General features: G+C 41.4%; 2 protein-coding genes across 5 annotated transcripts; one reads left to right on the top strand and one right to left on the bottom strand.

The window, feature by feature from the left end:
* Window positions 1-1484: 1484 nt before the first annotated feature.
* mapk3 (mitogen-activated protein kinase 3) lies at window positions 1485-14335 on the bottom strand. Of its 4 annotated transcripts, none has more exons than XM_086288813.1 (9): window positions 14302-14335; window positions 11018-11200; window positions 9001-9190; window positions 7441-7557; window positions 7211-7325; window positions 6993-7124; window positions 5100-5209; window positions 4499-4634; window positions 1485-3156 (listed from the first exon to the last, which is right to left on the bottom strand). In XM_086288813.1, the coding sequence occupies exons 1-8, from the start codon at window positions 14310-14312 to the stop codon at window positions 4506-4508; spliced, it is 987 nt and encodes a 328-aa protein (XP_086144939.1). In that variant the 5' UTR covers window positions 14313-14335; the 3' UTR covers window positions 1485-3156; window positions 4499-4505. The 4 variants fall into 4 exon arrangements, 3 of the variants coding, with proteins under 3 accessions (XP_086144939.1, XP_086144938.1, XP_086144937.1); XM_086288812.1 differs by lacking the exon at window positions 14302-14335 and adding an exon at window positions 14068-14181; XM_086288811.1 differs by lacking the exon at window positions 14302-14335 and adding an exon at window positions 12399-12789.
* Window positions 14336-14373: 38 nt separating this feature from the next.
* nudt9 (nudix (nucleoside diphosphate linked moiety X)-type motif 9) lies at window positions 14374-18451 on the top strand. The gene is made up of 8 exons (XM_086288814.1): window positions 14374-14562; window positions 14996-15271; window positions 15387-15473; window positions 15657-15743; window positions 15957-16068; window positions 16239-16385; window positions 16501-16585; window positions 17492-18451. Exons 1-8 carry the CDS (start codon window positions 14465-14467, stop codon window positions 17635-17637), a joined length of 1038 nt encoding a protein of 345 aa, XP_086144940.1. The 5' UTR covers window positions 14374-14464; the 3' UTR covers window positions 17638-18451.
* The last annotated feature ends 1174 nt before the right edge of the window (window positions 18452-19625 follow it).

The following is a 19625-nucleotide window of genomic DNA, read 5'->3' as shown; positions in this document are numbered from 1 at the left end:
ATTTTATTCAATTGTATGTATATAACGTGTTTTTGTTAATCGTTTAATTCATAATACCCATAGAATATACAGACTATAACCCTCAACAACTCATATCTCTTTGACAGTCTACTTATATGTTCTTTTAAAATAATTCCTTATAAGATCTTGTAAGGGAAAAAAAAACAAAAAAAACCACAAACAAAACAAACCAAGTTTCCTGACTGAAAACACTGTCAATAATAATCACGCCCATAAAAGAAATAGGAAAAATACAAATTAAAAACATACTAATTAAAAAACAAAAAACAAACAAAAAAAAACAAAAGAAAAAAAACCCTCCAAAAAAACAAAACAAAAACAAACAACAACACCCAACTATAACTCCCTTTTATGTTAAAAAGAACAAAACAAAACAAAAAAAAACCTACCCCAAACAATATCTCACCAATATAACAACAATAGCAATAATAAGACGACCCATTTAAAATCAATATCTGGAAACAGGCCCTGTGACAGATGGGCCTTTAAACTTGTGTGAATGTAGATGGTGTGTTTAAGTGCAACTTTTCATAAACACACAGATACACCCCCTAAGATAGAGAGTGAGGGGGAGTGTCTGTGTGTGTCAGGAGGATAGCAAAACATGGACCTCTTGGGTTGTTCTCATGATTAACCAGTGAGATGTTTGATTTGATGGCTGAACCACAAAAAAAAGAAAAACAAAGCAACAACAACAAAAACAAAAAACAAAATAAAATAAGAGGGGCAGCCCAAATGTACATATGAAACAAAACATCTGCATGACAGTCATCTCAAAGATCTGAAACTACAGGTAACTGCAGGGAGACGGCCCAGGCGGCAAAGAAACAAGTTCCATCTCTCACACACGCACATGACGAGAGGAGTCTTGGCTTTACGTTACTGATGAGCAGATACACAAACACTTGTACATAGACGAATCACCGCAGACCATCCATGAGTCTGAAAACACGCAACACTTTAAACTTAAAGCTCAACAAGCAGGATGCTAGACAGGGCGGGGAAGGGAAAACAAAACGGGGGCAAGGCTGGAGAGACAAAGTGCAGACGTGCTGATTGAGTCGCGTGATTGGAGCGAGTTTCTCCCTCGTCCATGATGTGGGTGAGACGGACACATGGCTACCAGAGAAGGGAGGCGGAAAGCGGCAGCGGTGGCGCGCAGTGTTCACCAATTCAGCTGTGGGTAAGCAGAAAAGAGGCGGGTACATTTACAAAAAAAAAAAAAAAAAAAAAAAAAAGCAAGGAGTGGAAGGCAGCCCTTTGAGAAAAGCACGGTGAGAGTCGGGTGGCTGAACAACCAGAATGAGCATTACCACATGCACCAAAAAGCCTCACACTGATCCCAGAGTGCTGGCTATGGCTTCAGAGAGCGACACAAATCTGATGTTTGCTGCAAAAAAAACAAAAAAAAACAAAAACAAAGCACAAAACACGAGGCGCAGGTGCATCTGTTAGCATCACTGCTCTGCATGAGAGGGATGACCCAGTGCATGGGTTGGTCTGTTTCTGGAGGGGGAGGGACATCCTATACTGTTCTCAGGTATGTGATCTACCAAACAACGGTTAATACAGTCACATCCAGAGCAAAGACAGGAGGGAGCAGACACCAAACAGATGCAAGGACATAGCTAAGGGAAAACACTCTGGAAAAACCAGAAAAGGAAGCTGGGAAAATTACACACAGGCCCCCCCAAAAAACACACACAAAAAACAACCCAGTAAGGAGTAACTGGAAATATAATATATACAGCACAACCATAGAGCGATGATGGGTGCTTGGCTGTGCGCTGAGCCGACAATTGGTTTCAACAGGAGTCGTAAAAAACAGAAACCCAAAAACAGGTAGTCATTGCCACGTGCAATCAGCTCTCACATTAACCAAAAGCAGGTTTTACTAGTTTCCTAGTAGGAATTTTAATGAGCTTGCTCTCGTCTCCCCGGTGGCTTAAGGTGAGGAGATCCCACTCTGTATTAACGGGTGGCTAGATTTGAGTCTTCGCTCGCAGTTAGGCCTCAATGACAGGCACCCCGGGTCAAACAAAACCAGACCCCATTTTCTAGGATGCATGTTCACCAAAATGGTTACAGAAAATAAGACTGAGAGCGTGTTCAGCGACCCCACCGTTTTACATTTAATAAAGGAAAACGTTTCAACTCAGTTAGGCTGATGGTTTACGTGCAGTTCTCCTAGAGTGGCGATAATTTGGGCGTTTTTGACCCAGCACAAAGCACCATGGGCGTTAGTATGAACGCTATGACTGCACAAACACATAATAAGAGAAACTATTTTTATGCTTTTAGCCCAAGTCATGCACGGCCTCCTGGATACAACCGACTGTCCACATATAAGAAGGAGGGAAAAGTCTGCCTGCTCTTTTATTATTCCCATGTTGCTCGCCAGCCAAGTCCCTTGCATGTCTCGGCCACTTTGGTAAGTTTTCAGGAATGCATGCATTCATATGAACATCATACACTTTTATAAGAAAAAGACCGATAACAAATGAAATCCTGCCAACATGCCAGTAAAAACATCGGTTTGTTTCAAAATCAAGTGTTCAGAAAAAAGAAAAAAAAACAACAACCCTTAAACAATGTTGTACAAACAAAAACTGCAACAAGCACAATTAAAAAAAGAAAAGAAAAAACAAGTTTTTTTGTATGTACATACACACCCGATTTAACATACCCCGTTCTTTTAGCCCTCAGTTTTACAAGGTCGTAATTTACATGGATCATGACAAGAAAGTTATGGTGTTGGTTAATACAGTAGTACGTGTGTATACATGAGAGGAGGCTACATAAAGAGGAGAAACAGGAGAAGCTCAGACAGGTTAGCGACATGAAAGAAAAGGTTTGATGAGGAGGAAAGGGACAGCGTGTTGCTGTAGATGAGGCATAAAAATGGAGAAAGAAAGAAAAAAAGAACTAAAACAGTACGACAGACCCTACCATCCCACCCAAGCACAGAAATCAAATTTAAACTTAGCTCTCTCTTTGCAGTAGAAATGGAAAGATTAGCAATTTAATGCTTGTATTTCTTGGTTTTATCTTTTTGTTGGTTTCTTGATGATGCGTTTTTCTTTTATTTTTAGCAAGTTGTTCCGAGCCTCTGCGCTTCTTTGTCACTCCTCAGGACTAAAGAAAAAAAAGAAAAAGAAACAGAAGACTTTAATAATGACATCATTTAATCCTATTATTAGAATCCTGCCAAGTAACATTTGACCACCGATTGCATGCAGGACGTAGTGCAGCTGAAACCAAATGTGACCTAATATGTAGAATAAAACGGTCAAGGAAAGACGTTTTTCAGTGGACACTTGCACTCACCGGCCACTTTGTTGTTAGGTGCATCTGCTTATTAACACAAATATCTACCCATCAAATCACATGACAGCAGGTAAGGGCTGAGCTACTGGGATTTTCCCACAAAACAATCTCTAAAGTTTACAGAGAATGGTCTGAAAGAGAGAAAATGTCTAATGAGCGGCAGTTTTCTGGGTGAATATCCCTTATTGATGTCGGAGGAGAATAGCCAGACTGCTTCAAATTGATTGGAAGGCAACAGTAACTCAAGTAACCACGCCTTACAAGACGGATATGCAGAAGAGCGTCTCTTTAATTTCCTGGTAAGAAGAGGAACCTGAGGCTTAAAAAACAAAAAAACAACAACAGTTTTCAGTTCAGCTGTGACATTTGGTAGGGTAAGAATTTAAGGTAAACTACATGAAAGCACAGATCCTTCTTGCCTCATATCATAGTTGAGGCTTGTGGTGATACTGTAACGCACAATGTCAAAAACCTCAAACTGTACTCAAAGTTAAATCTTCATCAAACGGGAGATTCACATCATGGATGTGCAGCCGACAAATCAGCAACTACTTTGTGAGGTCCTGTCAATGTATACCAAAATTCCCCAATCTGGAAGCAAACTGCTTCTGTACATTTACTGTAGTTTTTTAGATCTGTAACAAGTTTGCACTCTAGGCTGTGGCTTGTCTAAGTGTCTGCATGAGCAGCACTTGACTCCACTGACATCTAGTGGATGCACACCACAACTAAATCTATCCAGAGCTCTTACAGCTTGTTGACTAGATCTGAAAAATCTCACTTTCCTGATTTTCTTTGGCTTATCTCAGCCTGATCTGAAAGGATTTCTCAATGCAAGGCATGTTTGTAATCATCACTAAGATGGTGCGAGATTAGCTCAAGCAATACCAAAACCCCCACTGATTTTAGCCTCAAATAATGCAGAAAAGACTTCAAACTAGAAAGACTAGCTCAAGCTGTAGCTGTGTAGTCCAATGAGGTGAGGAAGAAAGATTTCCAAAAGAACTTAATGTAGAGGTGTTATGAAAAAGTACTAAATCTAGCTAATGTGGGGAAAAGTGTGTGTCTTCTTCCATAATATACTTTGTGTTTTTAACCTTGTGTTGCTGCTTTGAGTTTGGGTGCAAAGAAAGCAGCCTTTTTTGTGTACCTGTGTCTCAAGAGCGAACCGGCGGCTGGTAGTTGTCCTGGAAACGGGCCGTTTCCTCAAAGATCAGCTCCTTCAGCCTCTCTTTGGGAAGGTCGTCCAGTTCCATGGTGAAAGTGAAGGGCTCCTCTGCGACAGGCTGCACGTTTCACACACACGCACGCACAGACAGCAGCAGAATGTTACGAGTCATTTCGTGAAAACGCTGCTCTGCATTTGCAAAGTGAGAAGCGCAGTGTGGTGGTGGCTTGCATGAGTTTCACACTGTTGCGACACCACACACCATAACCACGATTATTACACTTACACAAAGCAGCAGTAATCTCACAGGTAAAATAAAGTCTACAGTACAATGAACATGTGTTTACTGCACTGAATCTCTTATAGTTACACAACCTGAGAGGAAACTTAATACTTAATCCAAACACTGCTAAGAGGCTTCACAGCACAGTCCAATATAGCTGCAAATCAAATCAAATCTTAGCTTACGGTAGAAAAATGGCTAAACCCAGCTTCCTTATGTAGCTTGTATGTTGTGTAAAACTCTTTACCACACAAATTTAACACTTTGTGCATTTTGCACATAACAAAGATTGTATTTTACCTCATCTGAAGGATCGTAGTACTGCTCCAGGTAAGGGTGAGCCAGGGCCTCCTCGACGGTGATGCGCTTGATGGGGTTAAAGGTCAACATGCGGCCCAGCAGATCGAGAGCTGCATTAAAGTCACAAGGAGCTTAGTTAGTTCACTCGCCAGGTTATGCAAAAATATAACCTACAGCTTTTCTTTAATTTTCACCCGATAACTGATGACCCGAGCAAACATCACGTGAAACATTTCCAGAAGTTTGATGCGTTTCAGTTTCCAACAGTTTCTTAAATCCTGCCACTCACTCAGAACACACAAACACACAAAATGAGCCATTTTTTAAATATTAGTTGAGACAAATGCATTATAATAATATGGCAATTTCTCTATCCAATATATCACAGCTTATTTAAAGGCGTTGGTGCAGGTTTTTATCATGTGAATCATTTCCTGATGCTGCTGTTTGCTAATTGGTCGCTAACAGGAAATCTCTGTTGCTCACAGCAATCCTGATTTACAGCTGATCTCATTTACATAGACATCTGTTGAAGTGAGGTCACACCCCTGTGCCCTAATAAAGTGTGTACCTTAGAGGCAACTTTCTCCTGACTGGCTGCAAACAATTAACTATTTTAGTGTTTTATGAGCATTAATATAGGATCCTAAAACAGAACACCTGTTTGTATTTGTATACGCCAAGACTGCAAATAAACCACATCAATCGCGTTGGAGTCTGCCTTGTTTTCGGACACTTAAACGTGACAGAATGTGCAGCTGAAACGATAATAACAAACAAAACCTTATTTTAAACATTAATTTATTTGTCGTGTCTTCAACCTCTTTTCCTATGGAACAGTTTTATCTCGGTTTGTAAAAATTCAGCACCACCCTCTTCATCTGAAGGTGCATGGAAAACTCCGGGGTTAACTTGGATACGCATGTCGGTTGAAACTGAAATTTTAGTTCAGTGGCGGCAGCAAGTTGGCAGTTCGCTGGTAGTGCGTGGGCTGCCCATCTACCTGTAGAGAACATCTGCTGTCAGTGGAGGCAGCATACAAAATATGTGGTAGAACAGGCCTGAGGGTTATTCTTACTGGTGCTGCTGGTACAACAGCCAGCCAAGGGGAAGAGAGAAGTTCTAACCCACAAAAAACTGAAGTGAAACAGTGTTACAAACAATGAAATGTTTCCACTGCACAGTGCTTTCCATGCTGCATTTTATGATTTTTGATGATTTCTCTACGCTTATCCCATGCCTCGACAACCCTCTTGTCAAACAATCAGCATTCGACTAACACATAGGTCTTCCCCGACCAGCTACGTGCAGCTGGGATGTTGGAGCACATTTATGGTGGGTGCAAACCCCCCCCCCTCTCTCTCTCAATCCATACGCAAACAAAACAGTTTGCGCAAGATCATAAATTAGGCATCGACCTAGTAGCAGACATAAGTTAATCAGATAATAGAAAGACAACCTGGCTATGCTGAACTTGATTTGAAGTACAGGGCTCAGGAAATAGTCTGCCCTAGATGCACTCGCACCAATGAAAACACAGTTAGGTGAGGAAGCTGCCTGAGGCGGCATAAAAAACAACTGATTACTAGTTCAAGATTTTTTTTCTAGATCAGTAAAAACTGTGGGGAACCTTAGCTCATTTGATAATCAAAACTATATCCAGAGAAGAAAACTCAGCAGCTGTGAAATCATGGGGAAATTACCAGTTATATTCTCACATGGGCCTAATCGAGCATGACTTAGTGTCATAAAGAAAGTACGCTTTCTTGTACATTTCTGTTGGGTAACGTCTTGATAAAGTCAGTGAAACACTGCATCTTTAGCAATGCTGAAGTATATAAATGTCCACTCCTTGCTAGTATTCAGGACTGCAAATAAACCATGCCACAGTACCTTTAGGGTCTGCCTTGTAGAACAGCTTTTCCCACGGGATCTTGGGTTTTTCAGGCAGGGACTGCAAGTAGTTCCTCGCCTTCAAGTTAATGATGCAGTTCAGATCTTCTTGAGATGGAGAGCCAAGAATGCCTGTAAAAAACACAAGGAGACTCAAGACGGCTGCTCATTAACATCACTGATCTCTAATGTGGAAATAAGAGAGAAGTATGTCTCACCCAGTATGTGGTTGAGTTGGTCCAAGTAGTGTTTCCCAGGGAAGATGGGTTTGTTGGACAACATCTCAGCCAGGATGCAGCCCACCGACCAGATGTCAATGGACTTTGAGTAGCCCTGAGACACAAACACACGCACTTAGCCCAACTGTGATTTTTATCTTTTATTTATCGAAAACTAAATAAATTAAAAAGGAAAAAAAAAAAAACCCTCATCAGTTACCCAGTCTTACCTTGGAGTTGAGCATGATTTCTGGAGCCCTGTACCAACGAGTAGCCACATACTCAGTCAAAAAACCAGTGTGGTCGTGCTCTGGGTCGGCTATCCGCGCCAGGCCAAAGTCACAGATCTGACAACAACACAGAGGGTCAGAGGTCAAAAACAGCAGTCTGCCAGCTGGCCCAGAACAAAACTCCAGAGTGTCTGAAAGTAGTGAAGCATGTTCAGAAAGTTATTTTAGATTTAGATGTAGTTTTCTTCTCTGTTTAATATGCATGCAACACAGTTATTTTAAATGATTTTGGTCTTGTTATATGGAAACGTACAGTAAGTAACATTGTTGGGAAACAGATCCAGTATATAGCTGCAGGAACATTCGTTTAGATGCATTTATTCCTCTGGAAGGGAAGGCTTCAGAAAACCACAGCAACACGAGCTGCCTTTGTTCCTTACTCCTCCCACATGATCCAACTAATCCAGGGATTGATGGCTGAAGGTTCATAGTTCACCCGGACTACTCTAAGGCTGTGCAACATTGAAACAAATGGCTCAAAATAACAACAACAACAAAAAAAAAAAAGATTGGAGATGAGATTTTGTTTGCCTTGTATTCAAGTTTTACTGTTTTTTTTTATTTTTTTTATTATTTTTCATCACTTTTTATGCACTTTCTTACAAAATCTTTATGATTCCTTAAAAGATAAGATATTCCTATCATTTATCTGTAATTCCCAATACACTCGCAGAAACACCGTTTACACTGTGTGGTTGCATCCTTACTTACTTTAGACACCATGAGAGGTGTTTTTAGGATCGTTTTCAGGATTGTTTTCTGCCATAAAATAAGAAGCATGAGCTAGAGAGCCTAGTCATTTCATACTAAAATTCATTGAAAGTGCAAAATTTGACTGAAGCCAGCTGAGGTGAACACTTGTCATTCTCATCAGATGTGCTGCGGTGTGTTTCAGAAGCTTCCAGGTAGATGTTCTCTGCTTAGCTAAAAATATGTGCCCGGTCTATTTCTGACAAGCGCCGCATCACACCGCACAGAGCCGATTGAGCAGGAAGGAAAGTAAGAGAGAAGAATGGCCTTGGGCATCTGGTCAGTTTTCAAAATAAAACACCCGGATGTGGTCCGAAGCCGTGGCCAGGATGGACCAAAACCACACTGCAGCTGGGAAGCGACACAGCCGTCAATTAAGCTCTAAATACAGCATACATTACAAGGCCCAAAGACTGTATCATTAAAACAGTAGCAACCTGGTTTTCCTGGCAGAGCCTTCAAACATTCCTTCGAAGTTTTTGTTTTAATCTTCTTGAGAGCTGGCTGATGTAACCGCTGTTGCCCACAATGCTACTTTTATGTTTAATTACATGGAAATAAATGGCCTAAATGCCACATAACACTGACTTTGCAGCACATAAATGTCAAATGACCAGATTTACACTCAGAGCCTTCATATGCTGTATCAAGTATGTAAAATCCACTATCCCACACCAAGGGGAGGGAAAAAAAAAAAAAAAAATTGTTGTCGTTTTAAATGGTGATTGCGGCATGCACATGTGAGCTAACCTTGAGGTCGCAGGTGGTGTTGATGAGCAGGTTGGAGGGCTTGAGATCCCGGTGCAGCACGTTGGCGGAGTGAATGTACTTGAGGCCTCGCAGGATCTGGTAGAGGAAGTAGCAGACGTGGTCGTTGCTTAGCCTTTGGCTCTTCAGTAGCTTGTACAGGTCGGTCTCCATCAGGGTCTGCACAATGTAGCTAGAAGGATGCACGGGTCAAGGAGGACAACAACAGCTAGTATCTACTGATGCTGGAGGATAGGAACACTTCGTGGATGCTTTCTGCAGCTAAATATGGTTCAAATCCAGTGAAAATCGGCTGAAGCCTTTTTCGTAAACCTTTCAGGTCAGGAGTCATTTTGTTGTGCAAATCAAACAACAGAAAACCTAAATGACTACAGACTCTAGCAGGAGTGTACATAGCCCAAAAGAGCCTACAGGTGGCTTTACCAAATTTAGAATATCCATTATACTTCGGTATCCTTTTGCAGCACTGCATAAATACATATTTCAATCATTCAACTGTTCTAGATCCAGATCAGCAAGTATTGCAAGTATTAACAGTAGGTTTATAGAGGAAAGTCTGACAGGTAGATGTGCGCACAGTCCTGGTTGATTTAAAAAACGCTCCTAAATGATCACAACTGTTACATTTTGTGATAAAGACAAAAATTGTTTTGGAAAGAAAAGAAGACGAGTTTTACAGCAATATTCGCTGCATCATTGTGACACAAACCATTTGCTATCTGAACACAGACAGAAAAATAGTTCAAACTAGATTTTTATGACAAGTGCTTAATATTACTGTGACTACACGACCATTTTAGAGAACATTTAAATGGTTCCTGAGTCCAAAATAAGTCCACTTAGGCTGAATGACACTTGTTAAAGGGTTAAGAGGCCCACAGTGCACGGTGCACTAACCAGCTGAGCTACACACAGAAAGTAGTAACTAAATGATGATGCCATCAGCGGACAGATTTGATTATCCTTAGCAAACTCAGTCAAGTTTTCACGAGTTCATATAAACACTACGTGACTAAGTAAAGCAAACCAAGCAGATAAAACAACAGGATACACAAAAAATGCGACTCATGCATTTCCTTTCCATTTCTCAGAAGACAATGCAACTGTTCTCAGTCAGTGCCGAGTTCCGAGGATGCTCGCTACTGCCCAATGTGGCTGAATAACAGAGATCTTAGCAATGATTCAGCAGCTCAAGCCGTTTGAGTAAAGTGGTCAAATGACTGACTCTCGAGGCCATTTGATGAAAATGTTTCGCTCTGTGAAGCAAATCTGATATTATAGATTTGATTGATCTCTACCAGCCACAGCATTAATGTTTCCAGGTTTCCTTTCTTAACCCATCCTACTGACTTTAACTCTATGCACACACAGAGCAAGTAAAAGATGGATTAATAATTTGTGTTTGCTCGTCTGGTCTAAATTCACCACAAGCCACACAATTTTAATAACTGTGCAGTCACAGCTGACTTATCCGAGCCACAAGCTTAGAGAGAAAAACCAGAGGTGGTTGAAGTTCTGCGAGAGTCACAAATGTTACAGGTGAGGGCTAAACCTGTACTTGAGCCCCACCCCCCAAAAACATCTGTAATCAAACAGCCCTACTTTGTCTTTTTAAACACACAAACCTGCAGTTGACTTCAGCATCTGTACCATCATGATGCTGCATGACTTCTTCATTGGCTAAATCCAGTAAAGAATAGTGTGCTACAGTGCGTTTGCATAATAAACTCGCAAATTTCATATTAGTCATTGTTCTCAGCATCTTAAAGATGGCTCACTTCCTTCACAGTAAAAATTTGATCTCACATATTCCCTGAAACAACAACAACCTCGCAGAACTTGCTTCAGGTATTAAACTCTGTTTAGAGTTTATGGACTCTTGAGACAGTTTTAATGTAACCATGTTCTTGTCTCTCCTTTAGTAACATCTCAATCTCAGTGTGACTGCCTGCTTGATTTTTTTAACCATAAATTAACACGTATGGAAAAAGCAGGATACACATCCTTCATGTTGTCGAGCTGCTGTGCCCTGATGATGTCGTTGATGCCGATGATGTTCTCATGGTGGAAACGCAGCAGGATCTTGATTTCCCTCAGCGTGCGCTGGCAGTACGTCTGGTGCTCGAATGGGCTGATTTTCTTGATGGCTACGCGCTGGTTTGTCAAGTTGTCCAGAGCAGAGCTGGGAAGAGGCACAGGACAGGGGTCAGATTACACACTGCATAGATACGGTATTACAAACTGGGCTGACACTGAGCTCCATAAGGGTGCTTCAAACTGTCACTACTAACAACAAGCAATGGGGCTTTTTTTTGGCTGTAATATGTTGAGAAGCACTGTAGCTGTAGGCCGGAGTGTGGGCGCAGTGTCAGCACGATGGAGATGTAGGATGCATGAGGAGCAGGCAGGGCTGGAAAAAAAGGTGAGGATGGTTTCTTTCTTGTGGTGAGTTTTGCATTAAAAAAAAGACACTCATCTTTATCAGGAACACTAAGTGAAAGATCATTCTTGGGTTGCACAACACACTGAAATATTGCGAGGATGTATGTAAGTTTTGGAGCTTTCGCATGTTTAACAGACACTCCAAGACCACTTGGATCGCTGTCAGTGTGCCAAACAGTTATTGCTGTCAATGTTTACAAACAGGGAAAGCAGCAGCAGCAAAGTCACGTGACCACGATGGCACAAACAATATAGCACTATGCTATCAGAGCTGGCAGAGAGCCGCACGGTGTGTGCGCCCTGCTGAGGTGGGATGTGTGGGCCCAACATCCATCTCGCTGCTGTGCCATCTGATTGTTCATGAGGCCGAGCTGTGAACGCAGCGACATGACACTGATAATCAAACGCATCTAACATGGTTGGACACGTCCACACGAAAAGGTGCAGCTCTCATACGTCGATAACACGAGGGAGAGGCCTCGGCAAGGCTCACAAATGTCACTCGCATCCTCCGCAGCAGCTCTGTCAGAATTAAAACAGAGATCGGAGCGATTTTGAGGCTGGTTCCGGACGTGGCTACAGCGATAACCAACTTTCCTCTGCGGTCAAACGCCGCCTGCAGAAGAAGATCTGATTGCAGTAGCAAACTACGTCCTGCGCAAACACTCCCCAAATCTTGTTTCCTGTAAAGCTCATAGCCACGCCTGTGGCTGTTCGGCTAACCCGAGTCACCGTAAAGCTAGGCTGCTCAAGAGGTTCAACAGTGTCTTAAGTGCCAATCATCGTGACTGAACACACATTAACTCGACCCCGCTTGTAGAATACAGCCGCTAAAGCGAGCTGGCTCACAGTGTTTGCTAATAAACACATTATGTTAGCTAGCGCGTTCGCTTCGCGCTACGGTAGCCCGACAAGAGATGACAAGCGCTACTACTCACCACACCATTCCGTAAGCACCCTCCCCGATGTACGACAGGTTCGTATAGCGGGGGCCCACGTCAAAAATCTGTCCTTTCACGGACTCGGCTGGAGTCCTGGGCACCGGAGCTACGGGCGGTGCATCGGGCGCAACAGGCGCAGCAGCAGCGCTGTCGGAGGCTTCGGCCGCGACCGCCGCAGTGCTGCTTGTATCCGCCATTCTTCCTCTCCAAACCGCTCCGAGACTGTCAGGGAGTGTCACTAGGCCCCGCCGCCGCTTTCAGCTGCTCTTTAACGGCCGTCTGAGGCTTTAATCGTGCGGACTGTGTGACTGACGGGGCGCAGCAACTGGGCCCTCTCTACTACTGGAGCGTAAATGGATTTCGTGCGCGAGCGGGGATTTGGTCTCAGCAGTCAGCGTAAATGCGCGTGCAAGAGTTGCGTTAGATTTAACTAAAAGGATGGTTCCGTTGGGCGGCAGCGTGTCATTTGGCACCAAACGACAGGCACCGCCTACTCCGCTGCTGTAGTGAGACAAAACAAGCGGCCATACAAGAATTAAACTTGCAGCAGCCGCGAGTGGGCGTGCCGAAATATGTTGCATGCTGGCTGTTATGGAAAACAAATTAAATAGTTTCTGATGAATTTGAACTTTGGCTTGTTTTGTTTTTTTGTATATTAAATATTTTAGAACAATAAAAATAGTTTTAAATGGTGGTTTGAACACGCCGTGGCAGGATAATGTCACAGGAGAGGCTTTTTTGTTTACATGTACACAGACTTTATTGTATGTCAGGTTTATTACATAAGGCATCACATTATTATTTATACATTACAACAGCAATAATACTACCAGTATATAGCTGGCAACTACTGTTGGTAAATATCAAACATCATTAAAACATATACAAGTGTTAGTGTCAGGATGTTTCTTCTTCCATATACACCAGAATAATAATAATAATAATAATAATAATAATAATAATAATAATAATAATAATAATAATAAAATACAGCATAAAATAATCTATCTATCTATCTATCTATCTATCTATCTATCTATCTATCTATCTATCTATCATAAACATATGTCTCTTTCAAGTACTGTTGCTGCAGTGAGAGTACTAACTGAGATGGGGAAAAGAGATCATATTTCTCCCATGGAGTTGCTGCTCTTCATTGGCCCCCGGTTAAATCCAGAATTGAATTTAAAACTCGTCTACTCACATACAACCACTTATATAGTCAGGCCCCATCATATCGTGCATAGGACCACATTATCCTAACAGAGCACTTTGCTTGCAGACTCTAGGCTTAATTGTGGTTCCAAGAGTATTTACAAGTAGAATAGGAGGCAGAGCCCCAGGATTCTCTCTTCTGTGGAACCAGGACCCAATTTGGATTTGGGAGACAGACACCATATCTACTTCCAAAATTAGACCTAAAAGCCTTCCTTTTTGTTAAAACTTATAGAGCTGGATCACGTGACCCTGAACCACCCCTTAGTTACGCTAAGCTGCATTGTGCTATTGAATTTACTCATCAGTGATTATTAAACCTTGGCTGTGTTGGTTCTCTTCTCTTTCCCTTCACCACCCGGTCGATCTGGTCCTCCCCGAGCCTGACTCTACAGGAGGTTTCTTTCTGTTGAAAGCGAATTTTCCCTACTCACTGTCACCAAGTGCTCACCCAGAGAAGGTCATCAGGTTGTTGTTTGGTCAAACTGACTCCCTTCTCTAATTTTTCTCTTTCCGCGTTTTTAACAATTTACCGACACTTACACGGAAATGTTTTCTAAAAGCTTACAAACGTTCGCACATTATGCAGATATCGATCAAAACATTAAAAAACAACAACACTATTTTCATTTATTTTTTTATGTTGCACTAAGCTATACATGTCAAATACAGGACATTCATTTACCTGTCGGTCATCTTTTTTTTTAAATCAACTTTAAACGGCCGATCACTATGGAAACGAGCGCCACCGTCGTAGGCGCACCCCTTTGCGGACGTCACCTTGCAGGGCGTTGCACTTCCTGGTTTCCGTTGTGTTGTACTTTCTAGGCTACTGATTGATTGGAGGAATGATACATTTACCCCTGCGGCGACACTTGGTCGGACCGATTCGTTTAGCGTTTACTCTTCTCGGACTCCCGCATACCGTTTGGACCTCCGGAGTAAGGTATGGACGGGAACATTACTTATAAGCCTTTACCTTGAAGCTATCAAGCTAATAAGCGTAGGGAAATATAAAGTCTGACTGAATAGTGCTCACCAGGTAATTTTAGTACTGTACAGTGGCTTGGGTTATATGCACAATCCAATTTATTCACAATGGATATCAAAATAGATGTTAATATGCACGAGATTATAGACATGACCACTGAAGATCAGCTATACAGAATGATCACTGTACAGATTTCAACACGGCAGAAGCAGCTGTGTAACAGCAGCTGTAATCCCGCTGCCCTGCACTGATTAACGGCCTACTCCTTTAATCTATGTGCGTGTGACAGAAGATATTTCTTGTCATCATTGAGGGGCAATGGCATTTTCATAATGTGGAGAGAAAGGAGTGCATGTGGAGTACTTACATTATCTTCTCTCTCCTTTAGGCCTGCTATTTCCTGCCCTTCTTCTTACCCCTTCCCAACCAGTAAAACCATCAGCGCTGACAACACTAGTTACTGCCGCCGGCACTCGACCATGCCATCTTCAGTAGGGCCTCATGTAAAGTCCAGATGCCCACAGTATCCAGGGTCCAATATCAAGCGCTTGTCTGTGCCTGATGACAAGGTGGACTGGACTCAGAAGTGGCCCGAGTATAATCCAGTCAGCTACACGGCCCCTTCAGTTTTAAATAACCCAGCCTGGGCGGATCCTGATATTGGGTGAGCAACAAATAGCACCTTTAATGCTTATCAAGTACATTCTGGTAGCGCCATGCGAGTAATGTAATCTGATCTATGAAGCATTATAGATTTTTTTTCTACACTTGTTTTGTAGCTCCTCTCCAAAGTTTAACACTGTGGATGGTGCTGTGGACAGGACGAGCTTTGAGGGAAGCTATAAAGTGGAAAATGGAAAACCGCTGTAAGTTATACCTCTAAGATGGTTTTTCCGATATTTAATAAAACATCCAGTTTAGTAGAATTTGCCCTGGTAACTGCAGTGTTAGCAAACCTTTCACACTGCAGAGCTGTTTCATTAGCTGTTATTGTTAAAGGCATTGCTTACAAGTCTCAAAACTCCATATAAAAATTTTTACTCCCATAGAAATCCTTGTGGACGCACAGGGTTGGCAGGCAGAGGGTTGCTAGGACGATGGGGACCCAACCATGCAGCAGATCCAATAGTCACCAGGTACCTATTCTTTTGCTTTACACAGTGCAATTATCCACACTCACATACCGCGCATGAATAATTTAAAAGTGGAAATCTCAGTGCACATTAGTGCCAAGTAATTTGATATCCATCTGAAAGCTGACTTCAACTGAAACTGTTTCATATCATAGCTAAAAGTCGATGAATTCAAAGACAACCGGTTGCATTTATGCACATTTCACCATCTGACAGATGGAAGGTAGATGTCAAAGGGGCAAAGATTCACCACTCAGTCTCCCAAAAGCCTGTTCTGCAGTTTGTGTCTATCAAGAGGAAGGACTGTGGGGAGTGGGCCATTCCTGGGGTAAGTGTTTTTTATGTTTCTTCTGTCTATACAGGGGCGTCCCGCCATTCTTGCTTGCCATATGGTGTCTACAAAAATGCTGTAGGGCAGCAAAAACAAGATTTCATTGTCGTGGAAGGGAGGGGTTTGGAGATATGTAAGAAGTTATAGTCCTGTTGTTGTTTTTGCAGGGCATGGTAGATCCAGGCGAGCAGGTTTCTCTCACACTGCAGCGGGAGTTCTCAGAAGAAGCATTGAACTCGCTCTCGAGTTCCCCAGCAGAGAGAGCGGAAATCCATCAGCGCATCACCAATCTCTTCAAATCGTCAGGATTTATGGTTCGTAAAGTGGCTTATGTGTTTGCTGCCATATTTGAATCACCAGGTGGGTCTGTCAGGTCAACTATCAGGCTTTTTCTCTGAGGGCTGACAGCTTGTGATCTTTCTCCTTCAGGTCTATAAGGGCTATGTCGATGATCCCAGAAACACTGACAATTCCTGGATGGAGACGGTTGCTGTCAACTTTCACGATGACTTAGGTATCATTAATTATGAGGAATGCTATTCCTTCTTTTTTCTTTCACCTCTGCTTGTCAGCATTTTTCTAGCGTTTTAAAAAAGTTGATGAATGTATATGAATATAAAACACTGGACCGTAATACTGTATATAAAAGATGAATGTGGCCACTTTTAATGTCACACATTGGTTCGTTAAGTCGTGTTTTGAAGATTCATCCTCAAGATTTTGGCGGTCACTGTCTTGGTTTCCTGACCCTCACACACTGCATATTCAAAAAGTATCAACCTGTCAGTCACAATGTGGCGCAAAGACCTAAAACAACCTAAAACGTCTTTTTGAGTCGCCCCCTGCTGTATATTAGAAAAAAAGAAATGGAGGTTTTAAAGCACTTCCAGATTGGATTTAAGACTTGGTAGTTGGTGGCGCCCAGTGTTGGGTGTAATATGTTACTTAAAACTACAATGACATTAGATTTTTCAGTAATACAACAATTAAAGAACGTGTTACTCCATTAAATTCAGTAATTATATTTAATTTTCAATTATTATTACTCACATTATTTGAGGAGTGAAGTTATGGAGTTTAGTTTTGTTTTTATTGCACAAAAGGACAAGAGGATGTTGGTAAAGTTGCAAGAATCTGCACATACATCATGCTGATGCTAAGCTAGTGAAAAAGCCAGAGTTATGTTAAAATTGAGTGAATGCTGACCCCAGCCCAGCAGTCAGACAGTCAGACCCTGAACTTCAACAGTGATGATCAGTCAGCACTGTAGCCTCCATTTCTATCTGTACATGTTTGTAAAGTAGGATCGCTGAAGTCTTCTTGAGGTGGTTTCCATCTTCGTTGTGTGTTACCAGCTTTGTGTTCATATGTAAACACAAGAAAAGATCATACCAAACAAATCTCTTTGTTTTTACATCAGGTAACAGCGTGAGCGAGCTGCCACTGGAAGCTGGTGATGACGCCGGACAGGTCCAGTGGGTTGACCTTGACTCATCTTTCCCCCTTTATGCGAACCACTCCCATTTCCTGGAGATTGTTGCCAAAGAGAGGAAAGCGCACTGGTAGCCAAAAACGAATGAATGCTTTAAGAGAGAAGGAAACTTAAAAGCCTTACAGCCCCTTGGTGTGGTGAGAGGGCTCATCAACTGAAGTAGCATGGCATTTTATGTGAGCCTACTTACACTGATTGATGTACAAAACCCTAACACATATTAATTTATATTAAAACTCCCAAAGATGTACTCTGCAGTTTAAAAGAGATAGCCTGCTAAGCATGCTGTTTGATATACTAAAAGAGAACTATTGTACATTTAGATTAAACCCTTTGACTGACTGCTTCCAAGATAGTAAAAATAAGCCTGTAAGAACAAGAGGAAGCACAGATTATGCTAATGTATTCAATGCTAACAAGTATCACATTAACCAAACACAATGATCTCCCGAACATAACAGTACTACTAAATTAATGGAAGGGGAGAAATCAGAATAAAGAAGTGGAATCTGGCTTTGATCTTTACATGTGAAAAGGATATGATGATGGTGATGCGCAGGAGCAGACATGGTTTCGAGTGGCAACAGACGGTGGATGTAAAACAGCATTTTGCAATCAGCAGGCTGCCTTTCCAAATGTACACATCAAAACGTGTCATCTCACAGGTCGGGATACTTATCAGGGAGGCAGTGATGAATTATGCATGAAAGATCTTGAAATCTGTGTGAGACAAACACTAACACCTCTGTTATTTAAAGGTACTGCAGAATGGAGGGTCCCAAAATGAATCGAATAAATACATAATTAATTATGTCAATAATGGGTTCAAATTGGAAATGCGTTAATTGTTTTTATTACATGTTTTAAATGAAACTCTATTTTGAATGATTATTTTGTAATAAGTTTATTATTTTCAATTTCAAATAATTAATGACAAATGTCAATAATTATTTATTCATCTATTTAGCTCATTCTTTTTGGCACTCATGTCCTCTATTCTCAACAACCAAAAATAATTATTTATAAAATCCCGTTAGGAGTGGCAGCTGCTTTGTCTTCAGATTGATTTTCCAGATAAGATAAGATAAGATAAGATAAGATAAGACTTTATTGATCCCACAACAGGGAAATTTTTGCGTTACCTCAGCTCAGGTACAGATATATGAAGGAAATACAAAAATACAATTAAGTACAATCAATGAAAAAAAGTAAGATAATACACTATATACAATGGTAGCATACACAGTATGTGATTATGGATATAGTTGGAAATATGGAAGACATAAACTATATAGCTTGGAAGGTCATGGAAGGTCCATTATGCATGAAGTGGTGACCGTGGATGTTCACAGTGTCCAGTGACTTATGACATCGTGATTGAGGAGTTATAGAGTCTAACTGCTGTTGGGATGAATGATCTGCGAAAGCGCTCCTCCCTTATTTTACAAGGTATTGTCAGGCCTGACCGTGACTAAACTGGTGAGGACATCAGTTGGGCTTATCAAGCATTAACCTTAATCAAATTAGGGCCCCAAGAGTTCCAGGAGGCACCACAAATCCTATAAAACTATTTTATTTGCTCTCCGACCACAATGTCACCCATGTAAGGGCCAATTCTGCTGTTTAAATTTCACTTCAGTAAGCATATGATGCACTATAGCCCTAAAATTATGGGCTGGATGACAGCTTTTTGGCAGTAAAATTCTGCACAAACACTTTAATTATTGGTATCATTAATTGCTCGTCTTAAAGCTTTACAGGTTCTGTAAAGTATTTTTTTAATATAAGGTGTAATGTGAAAATTAACAGGGGTTTACTTATGAAACTTGCACTGATTAAAATTATTATTATTTTTCAAATGTTTGTCTGCATAACTTAAAAATGTACATTGTTGTGAAATCGTGAGTTCAATTGTATGGGTTTCCTCATTAAATATGCACCATTATAAAGTAGTTACTGTGTGAGCAACGTCAGCTGGTTTCAGCTCACACAGTCACACCAGAAACAGTTTCCTTATATGTTTTTGTTTGTGCCATTGAGAGCTACACCAATGTTTCATGTG

The sequence above is a fragment of the Aulonocara sp. 'chitande type north' Nkhata Bay genome, linkage group LG4 (assembly GCF_057382095.1).
Source record: "Aulonocara sp. 'chitande type north' Nkhata Bay isolate Kocher_YH1m ecotype deep benthic linkage group LG4, A_spYH_male_GT1.1, whole genome shotgun sequence".
Lineage (NCBI taxonomy): Eukaryota > Metazoa > Chordata > Actinopteri > Cichliformes > Cichlidae > Aulonocara > Aulonocara sp. 'chitande type north' Nkhata Bay.
Note: the sequence above shows the minus strand (reverse complement) of the source record. Positions and strands in the feature narration are given on the sequence as shown.

Coding starts and splice junctions, on each gene's coding strand:
- nudt9 (XM_086288814.1), top strand. CDS start 14,465: ATGATACATTTACCCCTGCGGCGACACTTGGTCGGACCGATTCGTTTA. Junction 14,563..14,995: donor GTTTGGACCTCCGGAGTAAG/GTATGGACGGGA, acceptor TCTCTCCTTTAG/GCCTGCTATTTCCTGCCCTT. Junction 15,744..15,956: donor GCAGATCCAATAGTCACCAG/GTACCTATTCTT, acceptor ACCATCTGACAG/ATGGAAGGTAGATGTCAAAG.
- mapk3 (XM_086288811.1), bottom strand. CDS start 12,598: ATGGCGGATACAAGCAGCACTGCGGCGGTCGCGGCCGAAGCCTCCGAC. Junction 9,191..11,017: donor CTCGACAACATGAAGGATGT/GTATCCTGCTTT, acceptor GCATCCTTCTAG/CTACATTGTGCAGACCCTGA. Junction 7,558..9,000: donor ACACCACCTGCGACCTCAAG/GTTAGCTCACAT, acceptor TGTTGTTGTCAG/ATCTGTGACTTTGGCCTGGC.